The sequence below is a fragment of the Chroicocephalus ridibundus genome, chromosome 7 (assembly GCF_963924245.1).
Source record: "Chroicocephalus ridibundus chromosome 7, bChrRid1.1, whole genome shotgun sequence".
Taxonomy (NCBI): domain Eukaryota; kingdom Metazoa; phylum Chordata; class Aves; order Charadriiformes; family Laridae; genus Chroicocephalus; species Chroicocephalus ridibundus.
In genome coordinates this window covers 52,289,754-52,311,787 of record NC_086290.1, presented here as the reverse complement: position 1 = coordinate 52,311,787, position 22,034 = coordinate 52,289,754, and the positions used below count along the sequence as shown (strand labels likewise).

The window sequence follows — 22,034 nt, the reverse complement described above, 5'->3', positions numbered from 1 at the left end:
GTGAAATACACTGGGGAAAAAAGACAACCTGGCTGTATTGTCCTACTAAAAAAAGAAGGTAACACCAGGTATTCTATGGCCTAACTTGTGGCCAATTTAGACACAAGAAGGTAAAGAAAACAAAGATAGAAAAAAAAAAAAAGAAAAAGACGACACCAACCCACCCACAAACCCCAAGAAACCCCCTCTTTTCCACTAGGAAACATGGATAAGGGATAAGCTACCTTGTACTACCCGCCTGACAGTACCAGCAAGCACACGCTTACTCCACATAAGCCCAGACAAACAAAGTAGCTTAACTCGTCATTTGTTAGCAATCTCCATCAAATTATCTCATGTTTACCGTAGAGTAGCACGGCGTTAAGAGTTTAAGTGCAGCCAGTTAACGCAGAACAGGTTACACCGAGCTAACCTGTTCATGTACCAAAGAACTGAGACTCTCTCCTTTCATTCTGCTTTCCTCATACATGTAAAATCCCATCCCACAAGGAATTTCTCAAGGGCATTGATACAGATACAGCTCTGATGGAGACACTCTTTCATTCAGACACAGAAAGTCACTTATGAGGGATGGACAGAACTGTCCCCTAACCACAGAGCAAGGGCATGTTACATACACACACACTGAGAGAGGAAAAAACAAACTCTGCTAAATGCAAAGCTCTTCTTATCACAGTGTCCAGAAGTCCCAACACAACCTACTTCCACCCATTTTTCAGAAAGCACGCGTTCATTTGGTAAGAACACTTCAGCAGGACCAAGTAAGCTGTTTTATAAAAATTCTTTAGCTTAAGTCTGTGACTCCTCACAGTATCTTAACTAATTGATCAACTTGTGCTGTAACTCCTGGTACTGCTGCAGCTGTATTTCCTCTCTTAGCTCAGTATCTTAGTGACACCTAATGTTTGTTTTCTGTAATACACTTCGAAGAACAAAGCAAAGCCTTTCTGAACCATTTTAATAATCTGATTTGTAGACTAGTATAAAACTGATCAGTCATAAAAATAGTGTACAAAACTAATTATATACTATAAACCCATTCTTAGTATTCAAAGTCATTCCCGTGTAACGCCAATTTTAGAACAAACAAACAAAAAAAACCCAACACAAACACACCCATGGTCCAAAGATCTGTTTTGCTCCATTAAAAATAAAGCCATGAAAATTAGAATTAGATATAGTTTTTCAGAACACAAAATTTCCTATATTTTGGTTAAAATGTTCCTAAATTTTGGTTAAAGTTCCTAAATTTTAGTAAAAATTTACTAAATACTGAAAGTTAGTAAAGTATATTAGGTCTTACGCCATTTCTATTAAACCTTCCTTCAAAGGCAAAAGTTTTTTGTTTCCTCATCTTCAGCTAACAATATGTAATCGAAAGGGGAAATGCCAGCTCTCCCACACTCCCGTGAAACTCAATTTAACTTAACTTTTGGTGTACAAATTAACATTATTTTCTATTATGCTAAGCTACTGGCACATAAACACATGTCCTACATAGCTAACCAAAAAGTTATAAAAAAATATACAGACTTCTAAAAAAACCTCAATGTATTTTACAAAGAGAAAGAACTCCATCCTCTCTACATTATTTTGAAGGACAAGGTGTTATGAGCAATTTTTTTTTTTAAGTTAAGAATTTTATGACCTACTGTATTAAACTTTATTCTGTAGTTTCAAGAAATTTGGGGGAAATTCCCCAAATTAAGACCATGTGCTCATAAACCACTCTGAAACACAAACTGCAGGGTGTGTGTATGACAGGATGAAATCAAACCCATATGCATACATAGACTTTAATAAAATTAAAATTGCAAATCATGTACATGACAAACATGTGATTGTAAAATACAATTAATACTGTCATACTTGCGTTCCTGGGACAAACAAATTCTTGTCTTATTTTTCTGCCCTTATTCCTTTCTGTAGATTAAAAAGATTTCTGTCCTTTCTGGGATACAAACTATTCTATAACATCAAACACCACTCCCAATTCCACTCTCAAATTTACTTAACAGAAATAATTTGTAAAAAGCCCTCAAATCTGAAGGTATATGAATTCACTTGTTTGATCTACGCTCAGTATTAACCTTGAGATAAGCATATTACATACAAATCATATGACATTGATGGTAAATGTTGGCTCTTTCCATTTCAATAGGAAAAATTAAAAGTAAAATATTAAAGTAATAACACAACATGACAAACCAAAAAGCCTCTGGCACAGAAGCGAACTCATTACTCACAGGTATGCTCCAGACTTGCATTCCATCGCTGTATCCGATCATGAGCAGTAACGGGGGTTCATTCCCGGTGCTATGTATTTCATGAAACTCCATGTTCCTTGATGTATCTAAATTGGGTTTAAATACCAAAGCCATTATTAACAGGTTATGATCAACTATGGCTGGTGTCAGTTACACTAGATGGTGTTTTCTCAATGCACGTTTCCGTTGTCATAAGTAAAAGCAAGCCAAGTTGTTTACATTTTTATGCTGGCACAATACTGAAATATATTATTTTAGGCAAACGTAAGAGATTTGTTAAAAGTTTCACAGAGAGGCTAGAAAGCATTCAAATTTAAAATTATGGAGAAAAGCTTTCTGGATTACAATGTGGGTTGTCACTAAATACCCCAAAAACTTCTGTAATTCTTTCTCCAATGATTAATAAAACATGGCAAACTTTTCAAACAGAAAAATTTGCAAAGGAACAACAAAATAAACATTAACAAATACAGAAATTACAAATGCAGAGAGTGGTCAAAACTATTTCTAGATACTATGTAATTAATCTTTATATCAACCTTACCAAAAGAAGAAAATCCCCAGGAAGAAAAGTGCTACAGGACATAATAATCAAAAATATTAAGCTTTTCTTGAGTAAAGCCCTCAAAAACTACACTTTCAACCATGACAGAATGAACAAAAATCTCCCTGCAAGCATGTAAGCATCAAAGAAAGAGAGGAAATATCTAGGATGGTGAAAGAGAATGTATGCAGGCCCAATCAGATTAGGCTGCATAAAAATAAATAGAATATGAAGGATTCTGAAGACTATTCTAAAAAGTTTTTGCTATACTGTAGGAAAGAACCTGAAGAGGGAATGTCTGAGATTTTTAAAAATAAACATATGATGAAAACAAACCCACAAGCAAACAAACCTTAACTAGACTAAGCTGGACATAACGCCATGTACAGGTTGATAGGTCTTTTCTAGTTCTAATAACCATGAATTTATGAACTGCCAGCCTCTGTGCCATTTCAACAGCTGGAAAACATATAATCTTCCCTATTAACCTCTTGGAAAGGCTGAAAATTTCCCACCACAGCTCTGGCTATGGCTGCTATTACTTCATCTGAGACCAAAATGAGCCTTTACCATAGGGTTCTAGACAGGAAAAATAAGACAACAGAAAAGAAACAGCAATTTGCTGAAAGACTTAAATCCAGTGTTCTCCAGAAAGCAGGTCCCTTAGTTCCCTGGCTACAAGCAGCACACATACCACACACCGCAGGCGACCCCAAGATGTTCAATTAATTCAAGAAGTAACTACCTGACCGCCAGCATTCAACCACCTCTGATTCAGCCCCTAACCTTCCTAGTTCAAAAAAAGGTAACCAGGATAGACAGGTAAAACAGCTCAGATCTTAAGTGGGGATCTACTTGACACTCTTAGAAAAAGCTTGTAACAATCACTATTTTCTCTTAAAAAGGTTGGAGATCTGCTCTCTGCACTAAGTCTTTGCTGATGATTTATTAAGATATACTGGAGTGATAAACAAGTTACATTTTAAGAATATTTTGTGGCTTTGCTCTATTATTTCCTTGAATGACATCATAGAATTTCCTGCACACTCTACCTGATTGCTCTTCCTTTCTAGTTCCTCTGAGTTCTATCACTCCACTGAAAATACATCTGGGATCTGGACTGGATTCACAGTTAGATAATCTGGCTTTGAAATGAAACAGTAGATGAAATAAATTTGGTTCTATGCTTTATTTTCAACTACCTTAAGGAAAAGAAATGGAACTCTTTTTTTTTTTTTTTTTTTGCTCCTCCTCCTAAGCAAGAGTTAGTTTGCCTTTAGATGAAGACACAAGGCCTGTTTTGCTATTTGGCAGATACTGAACAAGAATGCAGTTATCCACTTAGAATTTAGTCTACCTAGAACAGGGAAACGAAATACTTAATTTTGAATCAACAATGCTTACTGATAAAGCTGACTGAAATTATTGTACATGGACCCAAAAATCACAAAAATAAGGGAGAGAAAAATGAAGCCATACCGTTTAAATCTGCATTTTCAAATCTGACCCAAATGATCTTCTCCTTTTCTTCTGCTGGTGGGGTACCGCTGTAGGCCTGGACAAAAAGCAAAAGTGTTGAAATAAGAAAGTTTAATACCCTTTTTTCTCCCTCTATAGACCATAGGAGGGAATGCAAGTTAAAAAAGAAAAACAGATACACATATCTTTTTGTCACCTGTGAGTATTCCTGTGAGGTTTTGTTTCAAAAACAAATGGTTCCACGATCAACATATACCACACTAAATATAACTCAACAAGTGTAACATCACTTACTAATGTAGGAATGACAAGACACGTATCACAATAAGTCTTCTCCAGCAGGTCAGAAATGCCATGTGAGTTACAGCAATTTAGTCAAGCTAAAATACAGTGGCGTCTACAGTCGTCAACTTTTGCAGTTATACACTACTTTTAAAAGCGATGTCGGAGGTTCTCATGTGAGACATTTTTACTTTTAAAATTCTCTTTAATTCACTTAAAAGCTTTGTAAGCCGGATTGAGGGGTTAAAAAAAAAAAAAAAGAGACCTTTACTACATGGTTTATTTTACTGGTTTATTTTATTTTTATGTTTTAGTTATATTTGTGGCATCTTTAATACAGCCATTTAAAAGAGAATAAACTGTAATTCCAGTAGAACAGATCCATGTTTCAGTTCTGTTCTACAGACTTCCATTAAAAGATGAGATACAAAAAGAAACTGTGAAGGAGACTTGTAGTGTTTCCAAACTGCAAGTTTTACAGTTCTCAGGAGAAACTGTGGTAGTAAGAACGTGAGCTACAGTAGAAATACCATCACTTCCAAATGAATTATAACAAAATACTGTGCAGTATTTTGGATTAAATATGAAAAGAGCTTGTATAATCACTTTATACTTGCCAGAAACATGAACTAAATTCAAAAAATAAGCGTGGGTATTACTTTTCAAAACAAATCACATTCCATGCTTCCAAGGCAAACTGATTTGTAAAATAAAACACAGACCGTATCCTTTAACTGCAGCGGGGAAAAAATGGAGGCATGTGTAAAATGTAGCAATCTTTTAAATGGAAGTTTGACTATTTTTCATTTTGACCATGAATCCAAAATGCACTTCACAAATTGATATTAGTGAGGGGCATTTTTTTTATATTGTTATTGAGGAAATTCATGACTCACTAACCAAGATAATCCTTCAAATAGGAACCAAGATAGTTTCCTGAGGCTACAGCCCATCAGCTGCAATGCTCTCCCACTACGGACTACAGCCTTCCCAAAGAGTAACAAAACAAAATTAGTTTCCCTCTGCTACCAAGAGGCCCATGAGCAATACAGAAGTGACCATTCCAGTTTCATGCTGCTGCTACCCGTGAAAACTATGACCAAGAGCAAACATAAGCATCATAGTTATCCTCCGGAGAGGAAGATCTCAGAAATGGGGGAAAAAAAAAAAAAAGTTTTAAAAAAAGCAAAGTGAGGACTCCTGTTTTGCAAAACTCAGCCTGCTGGAGAACAGCGGGTTAGGCAGAGCTCCACAGTCCCACAGCAGCCAGGACATTCAGAGGCAAGTTAAGGAAACAAGATAAAAAAAGGGGAGTAAAGGAGACAAAAGAAACTTTCTCCTTTTCGGCCAATTAATGATAAAAGCTAAGGTGACAAAAGGTGTCTACCAAGTTGTTCGTTCTAACACCAATCCAGCCAGGGTTCATACACAGGTTTCCAACTACAACACAGAAAAAGACGTATTTGCGATAGGCAGAGCAAATATTATGCCCAGTCTCTCCCCTCCTCAACTATCTTATTGCCAAAGTTATTGTTAAGAAAAGGCTGCAATCTTCTTCTTGCTATTTATATTGTAATTCTTCAACTTCTATGTAGCTCAGATTTTCATCTAAATGATTACCTATCAGAGGAAATTCGTAGGCCCAGTCTTCAGATGGTATGCAGTCTACACTTTCAAAAACCCAGTCTCAAGATTCATATTCAAAAAACAAAAAAAATTGTCTTCTGTTTTTCAATGATATTTTGGTCATCTGACACACATTTAAACTGCTTTGTACACTGAAAAAATAGTTTTCAAAATCTACACGTACCTGTGGCACAACATCTTGAAGAAAGGTAACGACGCTTTCCATATATGACTGTTCCCTTGAAAACAGAAGAAGAATTTTTAACTACGACATGAGTTCAGAAACAATCCTGAATACATTAAGTAAGATATATCACCAGGCAAAACACGTACAAACTTTAGCCCAAAGGAGAATACTAAGTATGCGATGCAGTTACTTCATATACTGCCAAGCACACGGATAATATAAATAGTAACCTAAAACTCTGTAAAAAGCTAAGTGATACCTGTTTATAAAATAACTGCTTGGGATAAAAGTATAAAAAGTAACAGTTAAGAAATAAACCATGTTCTCCACATCAGAGCAGCTGACTGAAGTAGAAAGGGTATTTGGAAGTTACTCTTCGGCATTTTTCTACTTGATTTGGCTATTACATCATCAGACTTAAGCTAAAGGCTGCAGCTCTCCTTGTGGGGAGAGAAAACTCTAAGAGCTCGTATGCATGATGTACAACGATGAAGTAAGTGGTGGCTCTTGGGGGCAGGAGATAGAAAAAACCCTAACTAAGAATAGCAAGGTGGTATTTTCAGATAAGATTTTATAGCTTGGGAAGCTTATTCCTTCTTGGAAGTTCATTAGCATCAATGATTTAGAATAGTACATAGTGGAAGATACATTTGTTCTGGTAGATTTAAACTAATGCTTTTATTAGCTTATCCCTGCATGAGCGGTGAGTCTCTTGTGTAACTGCTGAGCAACCTACACCGTGGGCTGACTATCTTAGCCAGACGGTGTCGAAACTGCGCAAAGAGTTTGTGCTTTCTGTAACAAGTAATACTGAAACTTGCTGGCAACAAGAACTATCTTCATCAAGTCTGAAACGATCTTTAAAACACCTTAGGTAACAGCTTTGGCAGCCCCCAAATCAGTTTTTATATTGGTAGACGTTGGTGGCTAACTCAAGGTTTCTAACAGCAACAAAGAAAAACTGTAATCCAGGAAATCTAGACTCGTGATGTCCAAAGGTACACGTGCTTTCTTCATGCCTTCTGAAACTGTGCTGTGTAAGATTATTTTAATAGAAATTAGAGTGTTTGGTATTTAAGAATTAAGTACTCTGCCCTATACACGGCAATACAGAAGGTACTTCAAGTCAAATGCTGCAACACCTGCATCAGCTTAACTGGTTGCCTCCTCTCTGAAAACAAAGATCATTTATGTTTTAGATTTTAGAAAGCTTATTCCAACTCATGACAAAACTAGATTTTGTTCAGCTATTACTGCATCAAAGTTTGTCTTACTGGTTTAAGCTGAGGCCTTATAAATGAGCTGTGGTTTCTAGTGCTGATTCTTCTTTCATTTATGTAGGTCACCAAAACTGTCTTTGTATACCTTCAGAGCCCTTTATTACCTAGCAATAACACTTGTCTATAGGTATGGTATTAAACACAGTGTTTGAAGTTCTCACGTGAATGCCTACCAACAAGAGTCATACTGTTTTCCTTTTTTCAGCTCATGAAATGAGTATTTTCCCTCCCCCCAAGTACATTTTGAAACAAAGCTGATGTATGGGAAATGTTTTATTCAGTGTATGTACTCTAAGTCTCTCCTGAAGTTGAAAAACTTTCAAGAAGATATCTGTAAAGTGTTTAAAAACAACCAAAACAACAACAAAACTTACCAAATAAATAGCTTCCATTGGTAGGAATCTAGGAGTTTAACATAATCAGCAGAATGCTGCTGCAGGCTGCTCAACGTACACAAACTCTCATCAAAAAGACGGAAATTTTTGAGGTGAAAAGATATACCTCAAGAACAAGCCACCACATTTAATAAAAGAATAATCTTATTTTTACAGTGATTTTCATTATTATATTTTTAAGCCTACTTCGAAAAAAGATCATTACATATAGAAATGAGAAATTCTACGACTTGAAAAAATGCTTATTCTATCCCATGGCTGTAAGACAAACCTCTAACACAACTTTCTGTGTTACAATGATCGGTTTCTTGTGCTCCCTGGTAAAAATAAAGTGAATCTTGATGTTGAAATACACAGCTATCTCCAGCAGCAAACTAACATCTGTTGAAACTGATCATACAAGTGAACATTTTGATTCAGTGCCATTTTGCAGGAACAATTCAGCAGTATGAACATCCCCAGGAATCTTCTAGACTGTCTTACTAAGCTCTTTTGCCAGGAAGGTATTTTCATGTGAACACAATGAAAATAAGGACACCCAAGCAAAAAAATGGTCTCTTATGCGCTCTGACTGGAGAGAGGTAGCTTCTTCCTTTGCTCTTTGTTTTGTTCTCTCAAGCAAAAGAAATTAGAATCCACAATTCTACTTACTGGAGTACTTTAATGACAGGCTCATATCTTTTAGTATATCCACCCCTGTGACAAGGTATTATTAAAAGGACAGCAAGAAAAGAACATGCTACACATGCTCCTTCTAGCCTAAGGAAGAAGTCTGCAATCATTGATCTACAGCTGGTGTTTGTACAGCAAACAAAATTGTGTAAACAAACAACAAAACATCATGTCTTTAAAACGTACACTTTCAAGGTTTTGGTATATTAAGCTACAATGATCCCACTTCAGGAGACAGTTTGACATGCAAAGTCCTAGGAAAAAGGAATGCAGCATCTGTTTACTTTATTTTATTGGAAAATACTCGGTGCAACAAAACTGTACTGTCAACACAAGCCCTCACAGCTGGCCCTGAATGAAAATTCAGGCTAGGTGGTTCTTCTACAAGAAAATAAAAAACATTTCAAGTAAGGGCTATTCTTCTAGAAGGTGCTTACGTGACAGCCTGTGGGCGAACCACCACTCCTCCAGTACATCGACTAGGGCGGCGTGGAGATTCTGTCGCCATTGTTTCTTTGCAGATACCTGTAAGAAACACATTACTGCTTAATAATGATTTGTGTCAGGATTACTTATTACACTAGTTCTTGACATATTCTTCAGGACGATAAAAACCTCTTGAAAAAGGAAACTTGACTTATACAAACCTGTAAGGCACCGTGACCCTATGCAGCACTCTTAAAAACAAACTTCTTTTTTCAGTACCTCAATCACTACAGCTCCTGCAATGTATGGGAAAGCAAAGAACAACAAACCTACATGATAAAGCAGAAAGTTTTCTTCAAACTGTGCGTTAAAGACAGAGGTACAGTTACCATCAGCATTAAGACTACTATTTACTAATGAGCTGTTGTCTTTGAAAATAATTACACAAAATAATGCACAATCACAATTGCAGTGTATTGTACTCTTGAAAATCTGTAATGGGTTACACTGAAGCTAGCACAAAAAGTGTGATGGAACACATTCTACTTTTTTTGTCAGCTTTTTGTGTCACCTTCAAGTTTTTCTTCACACATCTGTTCTCCCATGTGAAAATTCAACATTACATTCCTTAAAGGCAAAAAAACCCACTTGAGGAGCACCACAGATCCCAGCCACCTCTTCGGTCCACTGCTCCACTGTCCCCCCTGCCCCAAAACCAAGAACCACTACATAAAAGCGAGTGAAAAAGCCAAATCCCCAACGCGGTGTCAGTTATCAGGATCATTTTGCGTTTGGGCAGCCTGTGTAAGGGCCATCTCATGAAGTGAGGCAAGAATTAACGCTCAGCCCCACAGAAATTACCAATAAAACGTCCGGCAATACCACTGGAGTTTGACACGCACCAAGCAACCTTTAAAGAGAAAACAACGCGTAAAAGATAAAAAAAATCTCTTCAGGTTATCCCCGGGGGACACCTGCGCCAGCCGGTGCTGCCTGCCCGCTCCCGAGCCCCGCGCCCCCAAGGGGCTGCGACAGCGGGGCCGGCCCCGGGCCGGAGGCGGCCGGGAAGTGCCGGGCACCTCAACCGCCCGCTATTGAGCAACTCCACAGCGAAACGCTCCGACCCGGCCGGCCTCTCCCCTCACAGCGGATCAGGCCGCGGCCGCCCGGGGAAGCGCCCCGACCCGCCGGACACCGCTCTCCGCCCGCCCCGCGCCCTCCCGGACCGGCGGCTCCCTCAGGCCTCCGCCCGCCCTCCCTCCCTCAGCGCCCCGGCCCCTGCCCGGCCTCGCACCCCCTCGGAGCTGGCCGCAGCGCTCTCCCGTAGACCGGGGCCGCCCCGCAGCCCTGGCCCAGCGCTCCCGGTCCCGTCCCCACCGGCGGCCGCCCCGTCCCACCGCATCCCCCCTCACCTGCCGCCTCCGCCCGGCGCCGCACTGACAGTGTTTGGGACCCCCACGGGGATGACACCCAGCGCACCGCGCGCGGCCAGCCAATCAGACGCCTCCGAAGGCGGGCCGCTCCCCGCCGCCGGCCAATCCCTGGCGCCGCTCTCCAGGGGTGGGCGGGGCGCGGAGGGCGGCTGCGCCCCAAGCTCCGTTGAGGCGGCGGACGGCGGCCGCCCCCCCCCCGCTCCCCCCCCGCGGCTTTGTTTACATCGCGATCTCGCGAGAGCGGCCGCGCCAGTCCCGCGCACGTGGGCGGGGGCGGGGCCTCCGCGCGGGGCGTCACGCGGGGCGTCGGCGGAGTGTTTACCTTCCGCGCGGCTGGGCGAGGTGACGCGTAGGGGGCGGGGCCACGGCGGGGCGGGGCCAGGGGCGGGGCCTTGGATGTGACGGCTGCCGGTGGGGAGCGGGAGGGGGATCGGGATCACCTCAGGGTTCGGGCAGGGGGGGTCTGCGCTGCGTGCTGGGGGTGATGCGCTTCTGCGTCACTGCCTTCGTAGGCAGTGCGTCACAGGCGGTCGGGGTTCGCAGGGTCACGCAGTGGCGCGGGTGGAAAGGGACCGTGGGAGATCGCCCCGTCCAGCTGCCTCCAGGGCCGCATCCCCACCGACAGCAGGAGGACGCGGAGCTGTGGGAGCGGGGCCAGAGGCGGCCCCGGAGATGCTGGGAGGGCTGGAGCCCCTCTGCTGGGAGGACAGGCTGAGAGAGCTGGGGGGGTTCAGCCTGGAGAAGAGAAGGCTCCGGGGAGACCTTAGAGCCCCTTCCAGTCCCTAAAGGGGCTCCAGGAAAGCCGGGGAGGGACTCTGGAGCAGGGAGGGGAGCCATGGGATGAGGGGGAAGGGTTTTATGTTGAAAGAGGGGAGAGTTAGATTAGAGACAAGGATGAAATTTTTCACTCTGAGGGTGGTGAGCCCCTGGCCCAGGTTGCCCAGAGCAGCTGTGGCTGCCCCATCCCTGGAGGGGTTCAAGGCCAGGTTGGACGGGGCTTGGAGCAGCCTGGGCTGGTGGGAGGTGTCCCTGCCCAGGGCAGGGGCTGGCACTGGATGAGATTTCAGGTCCCTCCCAGCCCAAACCATTCTATGAACGTGTCCGGGCAGGTTTTGAATATCTTCAGAGGAGGAGACTCCACAACCTCTGCGAGCCTCCCCAACAGCCTTCATAGCCTCCGCTGGGCTCTCTCCAGCAGCTCCCTGTCTTCCTTGAACCGGGGAGCCCAGGACTGGGCCCAGTGCTCCAGCTGTGGCCTCCCCAGGGCAGAGCAGAGCAGGAGGATGACCTCCCTCCACCTCCCGGCCACACCCCAGGAGGCCGTTGGCCGCACATTGCTGGCCGTTCTGGCAATCCACCCTGACTTCTGTAACCAAAAGTCATAATCTAAGCATCAAAAAAATTAATGACTGCAAAGTGTAACACTCGCCCTCATACAGCAGCTTTCCCAGGAAAAAGTACACGTTTTGTCCAGTTTACTAAAAGTGAAAAAAGCCGATGTCTGTCCCTCCGGCTGGAGACACCCAAGTCTAGAACTGCTGCGAGGAAAAGAGGGAGAACGAGGCACACATTCATGCACGTGGCAGAATTTGATGAAAATTGAAATTTTGCTTCTATATAGGGCAAAGAAAATGAGAAAATGGCTCTATTTTCTTTTGCATACTTGTATCATAAGCAGCAATATGGATACTCATTTAATGTCTTATACCGGCATCTTTGTCGCACCCAGTCATCTTTAAAAGGTTGAACGTTGTGAGGTTAAATTGCAAATAGACAATTACCGTCTTATTTGTTGCCAGGTAAGCGCACACAGCCGCCATCAGCCTCTCTCTGCTTCTCCCCGTGGACGGTGTATAATTTCCACATCACTTAGCGCAAAACTTTATTGGTACCTGGAAGTTACATCCCACGTACGCAGAAATAAATTCCTGAAGGATCCGATTTGGACAGACCGTTACTTTCATCTCGTAAGAGCACGCTGCGTTCGCAGGCTGGATGAAAGAGAATTATACATTTTCAGAAAGCGTTCGATTCCCCCCAGGATTTCTGTAACCATGGTAACACATATAGATAGCAGGCCCCGTTTCAGCCCATGTTTTATTGCTCCAGCAGTAAAGAATTAGATTCTATAAATAGCACCCTAGCCATTGGAATAAAACACTGGCCTTTTACTTCCCATTAAAAAAAAAAAAATAAAAAGCAGGTTATATATTGCTACAGTTGAACATTCAGTATAAAGTGCCAAGATCAGTTCAATAATAAAACTGTGTGGGATGTCTCGTGTCGTAAGCCACGGACCCGCAGTGGAGAAGGGGAGAGAGATTTTTAATGAATACAAAATAAATATGAACGTGCCCAACAGAACTGAAGCTTGAAATCAAAAAAAAAAAAAAAAAAAAAAGGCACTCCCATCAAATTTTCACGTGTTTTATTTAGGTGAACATACACATGGTCCACATACTCAACAAAAATAGTCATAAAATAATTTAAGAACTTATGTTGAAAGGTATTAGCAGCACCATCGGTATTGGAATAGCAGAAAATTCACGCCTCCGAAGGGCAGACATTTATGCCTAGATAAAAATGCCATCGTTTATAACAGGGGATGGGAATGGCTTTATAGGATGCTTTTGGGAGTTGGAGTTTTAAAACACACTTTTTTTGCTAAATACTTTGACGATTAATGTTACAAAAAATACAACTAAATAAGATACTGCATAGTATTTTAATTAACATAAAGAAATCGACATTGAGCTGTGTAAAGCAAGACTCAACATCTCTGCTTCCAAGTACATTTCATTTCTGAGTAGAGAAATCTAAAATTTAAAAACAAAATATAGACCTAGTGTATTCTCTAAAAGACACACTTTAGGTGGAACGTATAGTACTACGAAAATACATATCTTCCATTCTGTTTAATAATTTACTTTAGTTAAAAAGTTGTGAAATTCTCATCACAAGAAGCGTATACAAATTCATGACTTAGTAAATTAACAAAAAGGATTATTTTTTTTTTTAACAAGGTTTAGCCCCGCTGTAACAATTATACAAGGAAGAAAAGAGACTACATTTATATGAAGGAATACAAATTTACACACATTTTACAGTGACTTATACCCTACACATCTACAAAATTCACAGTTATAATACAAGCAAGTACAAGGCTGGGATAAAGCTGTTGGATACCAAAAAAAGGTTCTACTTTAAAAAAAGATAAACAGGAAGAGTTTCAGACTTTTGCACCAACTTTAAAATTCTAACCAGACCAAAAAATACACCTCCTTACGCAAAACGCCCTTCAGCAAACGCAGACCGCTTTCCTGGGCGGGTGGAAGAGCGAGTTGCTGAGCTTCTTCTGGCCCCGCAGGCTGCGGCGCATGGTCAGCTTGCTGGAGGTTCTGCGCTGGGGAGTTGGGGACATGCCTTCTGGTTGGACACTAATGTTTCGACTCAGGCCACGTCTCGGCTTCTTCATAGCTGGGCCAGAGTTGGATTCTTCCAATGTCCTTTTAAAGTTTGCTGTGGGTGTCCTCTCTGCATCTTGGGCTTTTGTTTGGCCATTAGGAGACACTTTCAAGCCTTTTTGGTCCATGCCTGAATTTGCGGAGTTGGAAGGGGAGAGACTGACTGACAAACCATTACTGTAGGATTCATGTATCCTCAAAGCCAACGCTTTACTGCCCTTCTCCTCCTGTGGGCCTGAATCCTTCGGGGTTGCTCCTGATGAAGGTAAATTGCTTTTGGCAATCTCGCTTGGCAGCTCTAAATATTTTTCTGAGATCATGTTGCTATGCATGAGGGGAGGAACAGGCTCAGAAGAATTCGGTCGTGGCCATGGATCATCTTCTAAAAGCTGAGGAAAAAGAAACAAATATTTAGGCGTAAATATAATTATTTCACCCGCATTATCCTTTGAAGGTAGAGACAGTGTGTGACAGACCTTCTCTGAACCTTATCAGAGACAGAAAAATCCTACTCCCAGAGTGATCTTTCCTCCAGGTTGAGAGGTGGAAACAGATTCAGACTGCGGACCTGAACTCGGTACTTTGTGCGCACCGACTTCATGAAAGCGTTTATTTCAATCGACCAATTTGCAAGCGGCAGACGGAATCTTTTCATTCAGAAGGCCGTTCAGATTTAGTCAGCCTGCGTACCTTCCTTTCTGCTGCTATAAAATCTGCGTGCATCTGCTGTTCATTTAGGAAGCTGTGTAAGAGGCGCTGCCTGCAACCTCCGTCCTATGATTTTCATCAGTGGCTTTTTCCAACGCACAGACATGCCATCCCTCCCTCAGACACAGCGCTATACGCACCTACGCTGCCTTCTCAACGTTTTATACATCATCAGATGGCCAAACACTACTGGGGCAACCAGCTGAAAAAGTCTCCTGACCTTTGTCACATTTACCATTCTTAGTTACTGCATAACCAGATTATCAGGGAGACTGACACGCTCTGCGTCGTAGGTGCCCTGATTGCATACAGAAAGGTGGAGCATCGGACAAAGCTATTCTAAAAACAGTCACTGTTTGCTATGCAGAGTAACGCATTTTATTGCCTAGTTTTATGCTCTACAACTGGGAAAGAGAACAACTCCATTCCTCACAGCACATCTGTCCACTCTCTATGAAGCACGGTCATTCCGTACGTTGAAGAGAAGCTGCTTAATGTGATGTCCTGAGAACCAGGGACTTTCCAAGCTCTAACACACCTCTGTAGCCTTTGAGAAGCGTTTTTGCCTTGTTCTCGGTTTTACCAACCGGAAAATGGGGACGATACTTGCTTCCACTATCCACAGGGGGATTAGGAAAATGAGTATTTATGCAGTGCCCTGAAGATATGAATTATGACCTTATTAAAGATTTAATTGTGAAGAAATCCCTTGTTACCGAGCAAGTCCTTCAAAAGTAAATTTCAAGGCCATATTACTCTACATACCATCAATGTAAGGCAAACGACAATGACTGTTTAAAGAAAATAACGTGCTGAAGACTCAAATGCACACACAGCTGAATCAATGTAAGTGAATGTAACATCTCAGATGAATAAATAGATGCTTTTGAAGTCACAACACAGAACAACTTCAGTTCACCTTCAAGAAGGGATCTATGACCGCTCAGCACTTTTCAAAAATCTAATAGTAAGGTTTAATAAAATGCACTCTGAAAGAGAAATAATCGGAATTGTTTCTAGCATCGTATGGTTTTCTACTCTCCTCTACTCTTCTGTTACTCCCCACGATAAAACCATTTATTCACTACATATAGCAAGACAAGAAGGAAGAGCTTTACGGATATTTTAGAGGTTATTCTTCCACTCGGTTCCTGCAGAAGCCATAAGAAAGCCAGATGACACACAGAGAGCAGCTCTGGCAACGTTACTTAATCCGCTCAGTTGAATTTTTGAAATTGTCTCTCTAGTCATGACTTAGGTTTTACGTTCTTATTGTGCAAGACGCTTACCATTGTGGCTCTTACTGCCAACGTCTTTTGCTTGGTATGAACAGCTGAGATCGGATAAGGCTTTGGGAAGCCAAATGAAGTCAGAGGATGGACCGCTAACGAGTGATGTAACAAAACAAGGAAAATAAAACACACATCACCCATTTCATTTCTCAACAATCTAACCAATCAAATTTTATCACTGGCCTCAGGAATACTTGAATTAACTTGGTATTAGTAATTGTTGCCAGAAGGATATGCAATTAACAAACACTTCTGTTTAATTGAGAAACTTTGATTTGATCTATTTCCAAATTAATTGTTTTGGAAGGTAGCAGCTGTTAAGAGTCAAGGATTCTTTCAGTTCTCTGAAGATAACAGACACGTATCCTTCCCACTGCCACCTCTTTTCACTGACCCGTTCTCTCTGGGCAAAAATCCTACCACAACCTCCAGGAGTTCAGACTGATGTGGGGATTCTTTACAGAAACCGTGATGATCCATTTTCAGTAAAATTCAATAGTAACTTTGTAAGAAAATTAATTACTGGCCTAATCATATATTTACCTGCAGATTCAAGTATCAAGGTATTTATGTATTGTTTTGCAAATGGATAATGTCATCTATTGCCATACTTTCTTTTGTGTAATCAAGAGGGGGCTTCTCCCTCCTTGCGAGGCTGACATTTATCACTAGAATCACAAAGGATCGTGAAATAAGGGCATTTCCTGAATCTCTCACAAGTTATCACCATCAGAAAAAAATTCCGAAATGCATATTCTGGAAGATTTGTGTGGCTGTACTTTGTAAGAAAACTGGCACCTTGTAATAAGTTTCCCATTTAATGTCTGAAGCACGGCATAAGAAACCCACGTATTCCACCATTTTGGGGGAGAGTCCTAAATGCCTCAATTCTATTTCACATCATTTTAATTTTAAAGAAAACATTGAGCCAACAAGCTCATGCACCAAATATTACCCAGAAGGCTCCCATGAAGGCTGTGTAAATGAAAAGCCTACAGTCCAGCCACTGCACGACCAAAGTTCACGGAAATCTACTTTTCTCCCATTGTGACTCTTACCTAATTGACCAAGCTCTTTGTACTATGAAAAAGATAACATTGCTCAGGATGGTGTAGTTACCCAATACACTTACAGATAACTACACAAAGTTCTTGTTTCGCAAAAAACCATTACATGGAGGCACAACTGCTAAGACATTTCATTTATTATGATGTGCCTGGAGATATTTGCCTTTTTTCCTGAAGTATTTCAAAATCATTCTGAGAGTATAGTGGGTTTTTTCTGTCTCTTTTCAACTTCCTTCTCACATTTCTTTTCTTCTGCTGTTTACAGGTACTCTGTGAGGACGGTCGGATGTTTGTTATTAAAGCAGAAACCTATTAGATTAGCACTTTTCATAAAAAAACAAACAAACAAAAAAACAAGTCCCAAGAAAATAGGATTTTAAATTGGCAACACCAGTTTTGTTTTAATCCAGGAGAAGAGAAGCTTTTGCATTAAACCAGAACTGATTTATACTCATATTTTCCATGCAGACCTGTAACCAGTCACAATTTTCTTTTGGGTTTTGCACATTAAGCAAAAACATAAAATAAGGCCTTATCTACATGGCAAACACCAAAACTGTAAGTCATCTAAAGTTTTGATCTCTTCACGGAATCCACTTAGATGGGAGGAGGAATCTTAAGGAAAAAAAGCATTTTCACTAAGTCCTTATCCAGAATATTTTGCAGTCATCATAGCTCAACATTTATTCAATGAGTACTGATAACAGATTACACCCAAAATATAGTAAAACTTAAAAGTTTAGGAATATTCAGAATTCAAATCAATTTTTTTCCACTCAAGATTTTGCCTGATTTTAAGCTCTTTTCACGTATTTTGCTACATTGGCTGGAAGGGAAGGAGACAGAAAGGTTGAGCTTGCCATTTTATTATCAGCTTGTTTCTACCAAGGGAATGTTATGACTCCCTTTTTAATTTTTGCTTTCTTTTTAGTTTGCCCAAAGGACAGTTATCCAAAGATACTGCAGAACATCAAAGGACAATTACTTAAATCAGAGGCAGCTCGTAATTACTGAAACAAACATCCACTCATAACTGCACTCCGGTTCTTAGAAGGAAAAAAAAAAACGCTTCTGAACAGCTCTGCTTTATGTTTATGGTTAAAACTTCTAATCTGAAGACAGACCTTGTATTATAATGCCTTTTCCTCTAACAGGGAGTATTAAATCTACCAGAGTAAGACAATAAGATCTCCCAATCCAGAAAGAAAACATTCCTTACAGTGATGTGTGTTTGAAAACACTAACCATGGGTTACCTTAAAAAAACCAACCACCACCACAACCAAACAAAACCAAACCACGCCAAGATTAAGAACACATCTACAAGCAGCCTGCAGTTCATCACCTGTGCAAGCTCTACAAGTACCTGGCAAGGCAGGAAAAGAAACTGTAGCCCAGCTTCATTGTCTAAGTGGATGTGTTGTGTTTTCTCCTTTTTTAAACCCCTGACCCCCACAGTCCGATTCCTCTCTTTCACAGCTGACTTCTGATTTTGTGGGGGATCTTGGAAAATGGACTTTTAAGAAACAGTGCATTTAAAGTTGTGTGAACTAGGCGTGAAGTTACAGTTATCATTTCTTCTACCTTAAGGAGGGAACGCAGATCAACACCTACTAATAAACGATTAGGATTTTAAGAGTTAAAAAAGCACTGTGTCCCTAAATTCAGCAATTCTGAGAAGTTCATACTTTAATACTCTGCCTTTGGTATTCCTAAGTCTTTTAAGAAACATTATTAGAAGTTCATCTGTTTCTCCAACGCTCTGTACATCGCAGTAGTGACAATATGGCCAGGCAATTGCTGTCAAGTTACTGTCCTCCAACTGAAATCTATTATCCAGCCATACACAGTGCCTAGGGTCCACTGCAATTAAAATTAAAAACGAACATACAAACAAACAAAAAAAAAAGCAGCACTAAACAGTGGTTTAAACTGACAGGCCAGTAGTTTCGAAAATTATTACTTCAGTCCCTGGCAATAGTCTGACTACACCATTGCCCTAATCCTAGATATCACAGTAAACTGCATAAAAAGAAATTACCACTCTAGGGGAAGAAAAGGGAGACTGTTACATATTTAATGGGCTCCACACTCAAAAGTGGAACACTTAAAACACTGAAAAAAAATGTTACCTTGACAGGGGGGGTACGGCAGCGGGAGGGTGTCATGACATTCGTATCAGGGCTGCTATAGGAGGGACTCTCTGCCAAGTTGAGATACAATTCTTCTTCATTTTCCAAGTTGCTTTTGCTATCCTGCAACGGCGAGATGCAGATTACAATGGCACTGGTGTTATCTGCACGAAGCATGCGCTGCCTCCACCGGCCGAGTGCTCTGTTCACCAGCATTTTGGCACAGGACTGTCGGTGCTCTCCCTTTAGGATAGAAGAGAGGGACAGACAGAGAAAGCAGTCAGGGCCATTTTACTCATAAATGGAGAGTTTACGTGGCACAGCCCGATATATATATATTCCTATGTATCATGTGCTAAAGTAGCTTGATTCAGAAACACAAGAGGAAATATTAATTGAAACGTACCTTTCTTCTTAGTGAAATATAACTTTGAAATCATTTTATGGGAGAATCCACATATATATGACTGCTTTAAACCAAAAAATTGATGCAATGACTCGCATAAATAGCCTGGTCGTAACACACCCTATGGTCTTTCCTAAAGTCTCTCAAGGAGTTTATAGACTATTTACTATCAGATGTGCCACTATATAAGTTCTAAATTGTTTTGTAAAGTAAACCAGAGAAGTATTTATTTCAGACTTCATAAAATCATGTAAAAACGAATAAACAATTGTCTACATTATAACATGTGCCTTAATGTGAAATGAATTTAATTTTCAGACAGTATTTTGTATAACTTCCTCAGAGAAAGAACACGTTACCTTCTTTATTTCCCACAGATGCCATCCTGGTAGTCGAATTTCCCAAAACCAACAATGAAATAATTTAAACAATGTTAACAACACATCTGATTTGACAGTATATGCAAGCACAGTGTCAGCCACATTGTAACAACTTCTGTTTTGTGGCAAAACTATGAATATGCTTAAACAAAATGCCATCATTAGATACTTTTCATACACACCAGACTAAACCATTTCCACAATGACTTATAGCCACTGCTCTTACCATGAAGTATTTTTTCTCCTCGTGATCCTGGCACATGGAGATAGCATCTTGAGGTGGGATCATATTCCACAGTCCATCACTGCCAAGGATAATGTATTTGTGCTTCTGAGGATCAATTGTGTGCACACTAGTGTCAGGTTCAGGAGACACAACGAATTCACCACTGTAGAAGTCGTAGCTCCAAAGATCACCTAGCGAAGACGAAAACGTTTTTAAATTGTTACATTACACATGAAAATATGAATCTTGGCAATGACAGAAAAATGTTCCTATGAAAAAATTACCACCAGTCTCAAGTCACCAACAGCAACACAAAGTCATTTCAGCACAATTACTGTTCTGCTGCTGTCACTTTCTGATTATATTTGTTAACATGTAGCAATTTAAATAAAACCATGTTCAAACCAGTCTATGTTTATAGGAGGTCTTCTACTCTCTTAAAACTAAGATTTTCAGAAAAAGGGGAAATATAACAGATTAATACCTAGAAGAACGCAAAGCCTCAATATCCAAACTAAAACCTACCTGAGCAACTAAAGTTCTCTCCTTAAACAGAAGTAAAGCCTTACTTTGTTGCACCCACACGAAACCTGAGAAGATCTGCCTTTCCAGTTATTGGTACAGTTTAAACACTGGAGACAAAATCCTTACCTCTTGTACAGGCAATTATGGTACAGTTTATAGAACTAGGCTGGGGCTTTTCGATGGGGGGGAATCGCATAGTACACTTTTTCCTCCCCAACATCACATACAGCATTAGACTTCAGTCTGCACCAGGATGGTGGTATGCTGCCCTGCACACCCTAACAAGTCCTGTTCATAGAAGGGAAACAAAAAAACTACCTACTAAAAATCACACCTTTTCACACTCAAGGTACTAACCTGCCTCTTTATTTTAAAAAACCCCAAAACCTAATATCCTCCACAGCCATCTTAGCAATACAGAACCACAGGGTTATGTCTTGCTGCGTGTGTATTTGTGCATGCAGGTGCCACAGAGATGGAACAAAGGAAAAGGGGAAAGAAGGAGAGACTGAAGCCTTTCCCCTATTAATTTCTCCTTCCCGTTCCTCCTCCTTCCACAGCATCATTTCCAAAGCCATGCAGTGCTGTGTTAGAGCGTCTTTCCAGCTGAACACCATGTGCCAAATTTTGGAGCTGGAAAGAAGCCACAGGAACACAAGTAGTGCCTGGGTTCCAGCAGGAAAGCAGAAAATGAGAGCTAAAGCCTCTCCCTTGGAAGGCCTCATACAGTGAGCCTTTCTATTTTTAAATCTTTCTTGCTACGCGAATGAGTTCGGGGTCACATCACCGGTAACGATGGCCTGAACGGAATTTAAATAACACAGTTGAATCAAAACATCCATTGGTTCAAGTGCTTCCTCCAAACCATCCTCAAGTAAAACCCACTCCAACAGAAAAACGCATTTCCATATAAATTTACTTCAATTTTGTTTATCAAGTATACTTAAAAAATAAAAACTTTTTCAGAGGTTGGGCCCTTAAATCAAGAATGGTATTATGTTGCACTAACACCTCCTCTTTTTTTTTTAATGTTCATAAATAGCTTCCTATAGGGGTAAGAAATAAAGTAACATTATTATTTGCAAGCACAGACTATATCTTTCTGTGCAGAACTCATGGCTTTAAAAGTAGAAATTAATTAAAATGTCAGAGTAAAAGCATACAGAAGCTTAAGAACTCCAGTTTAAGGGTAAGGTTTTCTCAGGTTTTTCTTCTTTGCTTTTTGCTGGCTTCAGAAAGCATGC

General features: G+C 40.7%; 2 protein-coding genes across 14 annotated transcripts in view; both read right to left on the bottom strand.

Moving 5' to 3' along the window:
* BCAS3 (BCAS3 microtubule associated cell migration factor) overlaps nt 1–10,686 on the bottom strand; it is a 364,497-nt gene extending 353,811 nt beyond the window's left edge. For 8 of the 13 annotated variants that reach the window (XM_063342637.1, XM_063342639.1, XM_063342640.1 and 5 more), the window contains exons 1-5: nt 10,571–10,662; nt 9,170–9,257; nt 6,383–6,437; nt 4,291–4,366; nt 2,247–2,353 (exon numbers count right to left, since the gene is read on the bottom strand). In XM_063342637.1, coding sequence (XP_063198707.1) covers nt 2,247–2,353; nt 4,291–4,366; nt 6,383–6,437; nt 9,170–9,240 — 309 coding nt within the window. In that variant the 5' untranslated portion in view covers nt 9,241–9,257; nt 10,571–10,662. Of the gene's footprint in view, nt 1–2,246; nt 2,354–4,290; nt 4,367–6,382; nt 6,438–9,169; nt 9,258–9,379; nt 9,455–10,019; nt 10,041–10,570 lie in introns of those variants that run through there. The other 5 variants (XM_063342644.1, XM_063342645.1, XM_063342633.1 and 2 more) reach the window with 4 other exon arrangements.
* A 2,316-nt stretch (nt 10,687–13,002) lies between these two features.
* PPM1D (protein phosphatase, Mg2+/Mn2+ dependent 1D) overlaps nt 13,003–22,034 on the bottom strand; it is a 28,123-nt gene continuing 19,091 nt past the window's right edge. Inside the window, exons 4-6 of the mRNA XM_063340271.1 lie at nt 20,266–20,456; nt 19,254–19,496; nt 13,003–14,444 (exon numbers count right to left, since the gene is read on the bottom strand). Of these exons, the coding sequence (XP_063196341.1) occupies nt 13,890–14,444; nt 19,254–19,496; nt 20,266–20,456 (989 nt within the window). The 3' untranslated portion in view covers nt 13,003–13,889. The remainder of the gene's footprint in view (nt 14,445–19,253; nt 19,497–20,265; nt 20,457–22,034) is intronic.